This window comes from Zootoca vivipara, chromosome 6 (genome assembly GCF_965207765.1).
Source record: "Zootoca vivipara chromosome 6, rZooViv2.hap1.1, whole genome shotgun sequence".
In the NCBI taxonomy this organism is placed as follows: Eukaryota; Metazoa; Chordata; class Lepidosauria; order Squamata; family Lacertidae; genus Zootoca; species Zootoca vivipara.
Window position 1 is genome coordinate 94,780,255 of NC_142589.1, and position 10,929 is coordinate 94,791,183.

General features: G+C 49.4%; 1 protein-coding gene across 1 annotated transcript; it reads left to right on the forward strand.

Moving 5' to 3' along the window:
• Nucleotides 1-1,305: 1,305 nt before the first annotated feature.
• Nucleotides 1,306-10,113, forward strand: MEX3D (mex-3 RNA binding family member D). The gene is made up of 2 exons (XM_035121012.3): nucleotides 1,306-2,295; nucleotides 7,443-10,113. Exons 1-2 carry the CDS (start codon nucleotides 1,611-1,613, stop codon nucleotides 8,693-8,695), a joined length of 1,938 nt encoding a protein of 645 aa, XP_034976903.3. The 5' UTR covers nucleotides 1,306-1,610; the 3' UTR covers nucleotides 8,696-10,113.
• Nucleotides 10,114-10,929: the final 816 nt, after the last annotated feature.

Below are 10,929 nucleotides of genomic sequence, written 5' to 3' on the forward strand. Positions count from 1 at the left end.
CACTTAAAATTAATGTTAAAAAAAATAACTAGGTGATAAATTACGAATTGTAGGAAAGGCAACGTTACAGATTTTAAAAAATGATAAACCGTAAAAGTAGTGCAAGTCAAAATAGATATATTTGCTGGGAAACGTTGGGTTTTTATGTCGAAACATTCCTGAAGAATTGAAAAGTAAAATTTATGGAAAACTGCATCGGCCCAAGCTATTGGAGGTGTTGTTCTGGTCAAAAGATCTTACTCCCAGATAAATTACAGCAGTTGCATAGCTTGGTCCCAGATACAGGTCCAAACATGATATATCTAAATAGGGCTAGGAAGGACCTTTTGCCCAGAAAGAGACTTGCTAATAGCCAGGGTGGGAGATAGGTCTGCATGCAGCCCAGAGCACACACAAAAAAATATATACATATAAAAGAGCCCCTGTTAAATCTGGAATCCTTTTGTAAGTAATTGGGGAGGGGGAAACACACACACACCCCAAAAATGCCCAACTTCCTTTTGGATGGCATCGCCATCCTTTAAAAAAGAGGAGGGACGGAGGAAGGAAGGATGAAAGGAAAGGTAGGGAGAGAAGGAAGGAAGGGAAGAGGGAAGGATGGCAGGAAAGAGGGAGGGGGAAAGGAAAGAAGGATGAAAGGGGAGGGAGAGAAGGGATGGAAGGAAGGAGGAAAGTGAGGGACGAAAGGGAGGGGAAGGAAGGAGGAAAGAGGGCAGGAAAGGGATGGATGGAAGGAAAGAGGGAGGGAAAGAAGGAAGGGACGGAAAGGGAAAGAAGGATGGCAAGAAAGAGGGACTTATGAAGAAGTGTGCATGCACACAAAAGCTCATACCAAAATAAAAACTTAGTTGGTCTTTAAGGTGCTACTGAAGGAATTTTTTTATTTAGGAAAGAGGGAGGGGGAAAGGATGGAAGGAAGGAAAGGGACGGGAAGAAGGAAAGAGGGAGGGAGGAAAGGAAGGAAAGGGAAGAAATGAAGGAGGGAAGGAAGGATAGAATGAAGGGAAGGAGGAAAGGAAGGGAAGAATGAAGGAGGGAGGGAGAGAAGGAAGGATAGGGAGGGAAGGGAAGGAAGGAAGACGATCCGCAGCAGCAGCAGCAATCCCCCCCCCTTCCCGTTGCCCCCCCCGGGTCCAGGGAGGCGAGGAGGGCGTGGCTGTGATTTGCCCTCCCTCCCCCTGCTTCTCCCCCCTGGGCGCATGCGCCCTCCCGGCCGCTCCTCCCGGCGCCGGCTCTCATTGTTGGGCACCGGGTGACGCGCGGGCGTCGCGGGGCGAGGCTGGGGCGCCTTGTGGGTGCGGAGGGGTGGCAGGCTTGGCTCCCCTCCTCCTCTTCCTCTTCCTCCTTTCCATCCTTCCTTCCTTCCCTCCCTCTCTTCCTTCCTTTCTTTCTCTCCTCCTCCTCCCTTGGATGGGCTTGCAAACCAAAGCGGGGGGCTGGGCGAAGGGGCTGGGTCTGGGGCGCGCGCAAAGGCGGGCGGCAGCTGGGGGCGGTGCGGAGCCCCCCCCAAAGCCGGCCGGGCTCCCAGGCTGGGGGGCCAGCAGGAGGAAGAGGAGGAGGAGGAGGGAGAGGGAGGAGGGGGCCGGGTTCAGGGGGAGGACCCGCCTGCCATGCCAAGCGCCCTCTGCCAGCTGGAGGGGGGCCCCGGCACCTGCTGCCCCCCTCCCGGCTTGGGGAGCCTGCTTCTGAACCCCCAGGTCCTGCCCCCCGCTTGCTTCGACCCCGACGCCATCCTCCTCCCCAAGGGAGGTGGCTCAGAGCATCCTTCTCCTCCTCCTCCTCCTGCGCCGGAAGACCACCAGGGAGATGAGGATGCTGAGGATGGAGATGGAGATGATGGAGAAGAGGACCCCTCGGCCGCTCTCCGCTTCGCCCTGGACCAGCTCTCCATCTTGGGCTTGGCCAAGGATGGGGAGGAGGAGGAGGAAGCGGCTAGAGGAAAGGCGGAGGAGGAGGGTAGAGGAGAGGAGGAGGCGCAGCAGCAGCAGCATCAGGAGGAGGCAAAGGATGGAGATCCTGGACCACTTGAGGCAGAGGGGCTGGACCACTTTGCCTATGCCGGAGGAGGAGGAGGAGGAGCAGCGCTGCCCCTCCTGGGGCCCGAGGGTGGCAGCGCCCGCCCAGCCGAGATCTTTGGGGCCTTCCCGGCCCACTTGGGGCACCCCCACACCCCGCAGCCCCCCCTGCTGGCCGGGCCCCTGGGCAGCATCGGCAGCCGCAAGAGGAGCGTCAACATGACCGAGTGCGTCTCTGTGCCCAGCTCGGAGCATGTGGCCGAAATCGTGGGCAGGCAAGGTAAATCCACAAAACCGTCAATGGATAGGTAACCGTGGGGGTGGGGGCGGGGGGGGGCTTCTGGTTTGCTTTGCCCACCTTGAACAGGAGCCCAGCAGGTAAGGAGCGACGGGGAGACACTTTCCGAAATGCGCAAATAATAATTTTATTGATTATACCCCACCCACCTGGGGTTATTCCCATTTGCATTGCCAGGACACCCACCTAGTAAAATTCACGTGGGGGTGATGGTCATTATTATTTTTTGCATGGGGGGGGGCTGTGTTTTCCCGGAGCAGCCTCTCTCCTTAACTTTCTTTTAACCAAGAAATAAAATGGGCATCTTTTAGGCAGCGCCTTGCGAAGAAAAATCCCACTCTCTCTTGGAAATGGGACTTTCGTGGAGGGAGGGTGGAATTAGAGAACAGGCATGCTTGGGGGAGCTAAGCTAGAGGACACCCCGCCCCCAAATGGTCTAACATAAATATATGTTTACTGTTTTCAACATAGGATGGAAATTGAGGGAGGGGGGTATCTCTGACTTCCTCCCCACCCACCCCAAAAAAATCCCCACCACCACCACATTGCTTACCACCTGAATTTATAAATGCAGCCCTATAGAGCTTTTTCTCACAGGTTTTAAGGCCTCAAAAGATCCCTCCAGCCAGGAAATGCCTTAAACTTCAGGCCTATCTCATTTCTGCTTTGGGGTGAGGGTGGGGGGAAATCCCAAACAAACCCCAAATCCTTTTGTTCTTCTGTATCCTAGGAACAGAGAGAAGGGAAGGAAGTTTGGGGAGCGCTTGACTTTTTTTCATCCCAAAGTGAATTAAATCAATGTCTCTTTTATATCTGTCTCTCGCTTTTATAATTCGGAGAGAGACACACACACAGAGAGAGAGTTTAGGGATCTATGATTTTGGAAGGGGGCGGGGAAATCCCTCCTCTCTGGGAGACCCATGTCTGCCTGGGGGCAAGGCTTGCCTCACTTTGCAGAGCAACAAGACCCAGGTAAAACTGTCGAACACTTTGAACCTTCCACCAAATTTAAATAATAATAATTAAAGAAAAATGGGTTGCATCCAAACGAGCTCTGCTCAGGGTCGATGGGCCTGGAACGAACGGGCCTGAATTTCAGTGGCCTTACCCTGAGTAGGATGAACTTTGCCATCAGTCCTTTCTCCCCCACCGGAAAAAAAAACCCCTCCCCAAATTCCTGATGGACCTCCGTGTTGCCATTTGCTCTGTGGGCAGCTTTCTATCTTGTGGTTTTGAGATGCGCTTCCAAACTTCACCTTTTCAAAACAAACTTCACCCCTTTTTAAAAAAACAAACAAACCGACCTGTCTTTTGATTCCCTGCTTGGAAAAAGGGAGATATATATTTTAAAAACGGGCCAGAAAGGAGAGTAGGTCGAATATGAAACCTCCGCCCCTTTCCTTTTTGCAAAAAAAAAAAAAAAAAAAAATTACGGATGAAAGCAAACCTGCTTTTAAAGCATCTGTTTAGGTTTTGCAAACAACTGAAATGGAACAGTATCACACTCTTCCTGCTTTAAGCGTGGAACCGGTTGTGACGTACAATTCCCCCCACCCCAACATTTCCCCAAATCTATATATCTAAGGCTGGGCTTCCCGTGTACTGCAAACTTCCCTTCCTTTGTCCCTTCAGCCCTCCATCCTTAAGAGGCCTGAGCTGCTGTGCAATGTTCCTGGATTTCCAACTTATCGTTTTGGGTTTTGCTTGGGTGCAAATATTTTTATTTTCCCTAACGTTTTTTTTGGGGGGGGGTGCATCTCTCAACCCCCCCCCTTTAATCTTTGCTTTGTTCCCTTTGTGAGAGGGGCATGCTGTCTGGGAAGAAGTGACATCACGTTCCCTGCTTCCGATTGGGCTGTTCCGGGAGCACACACACCCTCTGCCCGCCCCCTGGACCACGCCCCTCTTAAATTCAGCTCCTATGCCCAGCTTCAATTTTTTGCACACAAGAGGGGATGGGGGGTGGGAGATGCATTGGGGTCAGGGCTGGATTTACATATAAGGTAAACAAGCTCTAGCTTAGGGCCCCGCTCTCTTGGGGGGGGGGGTCCAAAAAAAAATTAAAGGGAAAAACAACAACCTTGATGTACATTTCCATAATACAAGATAAAACACAAATAAAATAAAACCTTCATACAGCAACAGTGTTTTGTGTTGTGTAGGCTCCTGTGATGTATTATTATTATTTCATGTTATAGCAAGTGTCCAGAGACTAGAGTATGAGTCTTTGTAAATGGTGTTTCTAAAGGAACTTTTATTATTACCAAATGCCAATGTGTTTGCATTATTTAGTTTGTCATGAATAAAAAAAAATCATTTTAAGTTAGAGCTTAATAATTATTTCACAATTCATATACTTAATTGTATTTCACTATTCGTATTTTTTGTTTGTTTGTTTAGTGGTTTAGTCGTGTCCGACTCTTCGTGACCCCATGGACCAGAGCACGCCAGGCACTCCTGTCTTGCACTGCCTCCCGCAGTTTGGTCAAACTCATGTTCGTAGCTTCGAGAACACTGTCCAACCATCTTGTCCTCTGACGTCCCCTTCTCCTTGTGCCCTCCATCTTTCCCAACATCAGGGTCTTTTCCAGGGAGTCTTCTCTTCTCATGAGGTGGCCAAAGTATTGGAGCCTCAGCCTCAGGATCTGTCCTTCCAGTGAGCACTCAGGGCTGATTTCCTTCAGAATGGAGAGGTTTGATCTTCTTGCAGTCCATGGGACTCTCAAGAGTCTCCTCCAGCACCATAATTCAAAAGCATCCATTCTTTGGCGATCAGCCTTCTTTATGGTCCAGCTCTCACTTCCATACATCACTACTGGGAAAACCATAGCTTTAACTATACGGACCTTTGTAGGCAAGGTGATGTCTCTGCTTTTTAAGATGCTGTCTAGGTTTGTCATTGCTTTTCTCCCAAGAAGCAGGCGTCTTTTAATTTCGTGACTGCTGTCACTATCTGCAGTGATCAAGGAGCCCAAGAAGGTGAAATCTCTCACTGCCTCCATTTCTTCCCCTTCTATTTGCCAGGAGGTGATGGGACCAGTGGCCATGATCTTGGTTTTTTTGATGTTGAGCTTCAGACCATATTTTGCGCTCTCCTCTTTCACCCTCCTTAAAAGGTTCTTTAATTCCTCCTCAATTTCTGCCATCAAGGTTGTGTCATCTGCATATCTAAGGTTGTTTATATTTCTTCTGGCAATCTTAATTCCGGCTTGGGATTCATCCAGTCCAGCCTTTCTCATGATGAATTCTGCATATAAGTTAAATAAGCAGGGAGACAATATACAACCTTGTCGTACTCCTTTCTCAATTTTGAACCAATCAGTTGTTCCATATCCAGTTCTAACTGTAGCTTCTTGTCCCACATAGAGATTTCTCAGGAGACAGATGAGGTGATCAGGCACTCCCATTTCTTTAAGAACTTGCCATAGTTTGCTGTGGTCGACACAGTCAAAGGCTTTTGCATAGTCAATGAAGCAGAAGTAGACGTTTTTCTGGAACTCTCTAGCTTTCTCCATAATCCAGCGCATGTTTGCTATTTGGTCTCTAGTTCCTCTGCCCCTTCGAAATCCAGCTTGCACTTCTGGGAGTTCTCGGTCCACATACTGCCTAATCCTGCCTTGTAGAATTTGAAGCATAACCTTGCTAGCGTGTGAAATGAGCGCAATTGTGTGGTAGTTGGAAATCTGCATTCAGTTTCCTGTATCTTTCCCTATCTCCCTTGCATTTTGCTTGCCTCCTCTCCTCCGCTATTTGTAAGGCCTCGTTGGACAGCCATTTTGCTTTCTTGCATTTCCTTTTCCTTGGGATGGTTTTCGTTGCTGCCTCCTGTATAATGTTACGAGCCTCCATCCATAGTTCTTCAGGCACTCTGTCCACCAAATCTAAATCCTTAAACCTGTATCTCACTTCCACTGTGTATTCATAAGGGATTTGATTTAGATTGTATCTTACTGGCCCAGTGGTTTTTCCTACTTTCTTCAGTTTAAGCTGGAATTTTGCTATCAGAAGCTGATGATCTGAGTTACAGTCAGCTCCAGGTCTTGTTTTTGCTGACTGTATAGAGCTTCTCCATCTTTGGCTGCAGAGAATATAATCAATCTGATTTCGATGCTGCCCATTTGGTGATATCCATGTGTAGAGTCGTCTCTTGTGTTGTTGGAAGAGAGTGTTTGTGATGACCAGCTTGTTCTCTTGACAGAACTCTATTAGCCTTTGCCCTGCTTCATTTTGAACTCCAAGGCCAAACTTGCCAGTTGTTCCTTTTACCTCTTGATTCCCTACTTTAGCATTCCAATCCCCTGTAATGAGAAGAACATCCTTCTTTGGTGTCATTTCTAGAAGGTGTTGTAAGTCTTCATAGAATTGGTCAATTTCACTTTCTTCAGCACCGGTAGTTGGTGCATGAACTTGGATTACTGTGATGTTAAAAGGTCTGCCTTGGATTCGTATCGAGATAATTCTGTCATTTTTGAGATTGCATCCCATTACAGCTTTTGCCACTCTTTTGTTGACTATGAGGGCCACTCCATTTCTTCTACGCCGCGGGATTCTTGCCCACAGTAGTAGATATGATAGTCATCCGAACTGAATTCGCCCATTCCCGTACATTTTAGTTCACTGATGCCCAGGATGTCAATATTTATTCTTGCCATCTCATTTTTGACCACATCCAGCTTACCATTATCCATGGTATATTCATATACTTCTTCTTAACTGTATTTCAGTTTGACCATTACTTTGATAAAATACATATTTTGTTATGTGCAAATGGCTTTAGATACCTATTAGGTCAATCAGTGGCCTTATAGCATATATTCAACACACACACACACACACACACACACACACACACAAACAGCGACAATTTGTTGTTGACAAAGGACAGCTGGACATAGAAAGGGCCCCGTTACCTTCAGTAGCTGAGGGCCACATCAAACCTAAATCTGGCCCTGGCCGCAGTAGTGACATACATAAATAACCTTTTTTGACACCTGGGTATTTCGGTCTGAAATATCCCCAACAAAAAGGACTCTGGTTTACTTGGGAAAGTACTTTTGAACATTTATTTCAACCGCGAGCTAACATTTTGACCTTTTCTCTTCCCCTTCCTCCTTTCCGCCCGGCTCCAGGGTGCAAGATCAAGGCCTTGCGAGCCAAAACCAACACCTACATCAAGACCCCAGTGCGAGGGGAGGACCCGGTCTTCATCGTGACGGGGAGAAAAGAAGACGTCGAAATGGCCAAGCGCGAGATCCTCTCGGCCGCCGAGCATTTCTCCATGATCCGAGCCACGCGGAACAAAGCCAGCGGCACGGGGGGCTCGGTCCTGGGGCCCCCCAACCTCCCGGGGCAGACGACCATCCAGGTCCGCGTCCCTTACAGAGTGGTGGGGCTGGTTGTGGGTCCCAAGGGGGCCACCATCAAACGCATCCAGCAGCAGACCCACACCTACATCGTCACCCCCAGTCGAGATAAGGAGCCCGTCTTCGAGGTGACCGGGATGCCCGAGAACGTCGACCGGGCGCGGGAGGAAATCGAGGCGCACATCACCATGCGCACCGGCTCTTTTGTCGATGTAAACACCGACAATGACTTCCACTCCAATGGCACCGACGTCTGTCTGGACCTCCTGTCCGGTGGCCCCTCCAGCCTGTGGTCGAAAGCCCCCAACCCGGCCCACCGGGCCCTGCCCGGCCTCCGCAGTGACACTTCCCCAGCGGAGACCTTTTTCGGTGGCCCCGTTTCCGATGGAGCCCCCAGCAGCCCCTTTGGCTCTGGCTCCAGTGGCTTCCCCTTCAGCGACACCCCGGCCGGTGCGCTGGGCTCAGACGACGGCGACTTTGCCTTCGACTTCCTCCCCTTGGATCTGGCGGCGCCCGCCCACATCTGGTCTCCGTTTGAGCCCCCCGCCGACCCCCTGCAAACCTTCAGCCGGTCTTCCTCCTCGTCACACAGCGGTACTTCCCAGCGCCGCAAGAGCACTCCGCGGCACTCGCCCACCTTCCCAGAGGCCGCAGCGGCTCTGGAGCACCCCCTCGCCCGGCGCATCCCAAGCGACCCGGTCAACGCCCTCCCCTGGCTGCCGCCGCAGGGCTCCCTCTCATCGTTCTCCAACAGCACGGGCTACTCCTCGTCGTCCTCGCTGCCCGGGAGCCTCTCAGCCGCCTCGGGGTCCCCCACCGACTCCACCGTCTCCGAGGGCCCCCGCAAGGCTTCCCGCGAGTGCATGGTCTGTTTCGAGAGCGAGGTGATCGCCGCGCTGGTGCCCTGCGGCCACAACCTCTTTTGCATGGAGTGCGCCATGCGCATCTGTGGCCGCTCCGACCCTGAGTGCCCCGCCTGCCACACGCCCGCCACGCAAGCCATCCACATTTTCTCGTAGGCGAGGCGGGTCCCCGGGGTGGCCGGCGGCCCCGTTTCCCCACCCCACCCTTTTACGAAAACACGGCCGGCTTTTTGTGAACTTTCAAACTGTTTCTATGAACCTCTTTTTTTATATAAAAAGCACACACATAAACACGATGATTTGCGGCGGGGAGGGGAGCTCAAAACTCATCCGTTACGCCTTCGCTGCGTAATAAGCAAGATTTGGAGGTGGACGGGAGGGGAATTAAAAAATTTGGGGGAGCGGGAGGGCGGGGATGAAAGCAGATTTGCAGATTTCGAGAGGTGGGCCGACGGAAATATATTTTAAAACGATATTGTTTACAGGATAGCTTTAACTCTCGATCCGGGCACAACCTTTTTCTCCAAATAGCAGTATTTTCTTTCTCGCTTTTTTTTTACAAACACTAACGAAGGGAGCGAAAACCGAGGTCCGCATGCACTTTGAAAGGGGCCATGGTTGTATGTTTTGTTGTTCTTTAATCGAGAACACTGTCTATTAATATTTTTGAATATACGTTTTTTTGGGGGGGGGTTGGGGTTTTGCGGTTCCGGGTTTGTGGATTGCGTTTGGCTCAGTTCTACAGAACTAGTGTCAACGGGCCAAATTCACACCACGCATTTAAAGCAGAATAGCGCCACTTTGAAGAGTCCTGAGAATTCTGGGAAGTATACTTTTGAGGCGCTGAGAGTTGCTAGGACACCTGCACCCCGTTTCCCTCTTGGCGCTACAGTTCCCAGGGTAGTTTAGCAACCAGCCCCTCTTCCCAGGTAACTCTGGGAATTGTAGTTTTTACCGAGGGGGACTGGGGGTGGTCTCCTCCCCACTCTCGGCGCCCTGAACAAACTACGCTTCCCAGGACTTTATGGTGCCACAAACGCGGCCGTTATTCATGTCCCCGGACTGACGTTGGCCATGCCCACGGATCGCAATGGGTCTACTCTGTGTAAATGCCCAATCCAGCCCAATGTATCTGCCTTCCTTAGTCATACGCAGAGTAAACCCCTTCAGTGGGTTTAAATTGCATCAAACTGTTGGTTTTTGCAATGAGTCTTCTCCAGTTATGGCTGACGTTAGAGCTCAGGCATATTTAGGTGGACATACATATGTAATTTTTGTTGGTAAGACAAAGAAAACCCCGCTGTGCCCCCCCTCCCAAAAAAAAATCCATGCCACGAGAAGTGTGGGGTCATTTGGGGGTTCACCACAATCGGAAAAGATCGGGGGAATCGCCCATTATGCCAATTTAAGTCACAAATACGCACACACAGAAAGGAAAATTTGCCTGTATTCAGGGTTAGACCCATTTAAACGAATGTCCGTTAATTTCAGTGGGCCTACTCAAGAGCGGGGGCTAAACATTTAGTTGTACCCCATTATCACTCGTTTTCTTTTTCTCAGCCTGGTTGTTTTTTTTTAAAGAAAACTTATTTTTTACTTCTGTGTATATGTAGGGAATTTCTAGGGGAGAATAATTTACTTTATTGAATAAATTTTAAGAACTAAAATATATTTTATTTTTTAAAGAAAGTGGGGGGGGCTGGGACGGGGGGCGGAGCTTTATCCCGACTGTGGCTAAAGTTCTCATATATATATTTGGTGATCTCACTTGCCAATTACAAGAATTGTATGCAGAGATTTATTTTTTTGAACTTTCAGAGCCTTCTTAATAATAAGAATAAAATAATAAGAAGAATAAAGACTTTTTTTGCTACCGATGAAGAGCTTGTGTTTTGCAGCGTGGGGTCTGGGCGTTATTGTGGATAAACTTTCAAAGTTTAAGCATGTATCGTGCCTTACAACAGATTCTGGAGGGGACGTCCTGGACCTAAGCATTCCCCGGGGGCCAAATGTCTGGCCCTGGGAACACCCACCAAGCCACATTGCCAAAATTAAAAAAATGCACCTGGGCCCTTTGGTAAGTTGGCAACCTGAATAAGCAGAGGCACTGCAGCCAATGTGTGCATTTGGCAACCTCACAAGCTAACGTTCCTTAGAGACATTTACGCTTATGAGATACTCATAAACGATACAGTGGTACCTTGGTTTTCAAACTTAATCCGTTCCAGAAGTCTGTTCCAAAACCAGAGCGTTCCAAAACCAAGGCGCGCTTCCCCATAGAAAGCAATGCAAAATGGATCCATCTGTTACATACTTTTAAGAACAACCCCTAAAACAGCAATTTAGCATGAAATTTGCTGTCTTAACGAGACCATCAAGCCATAAAATGA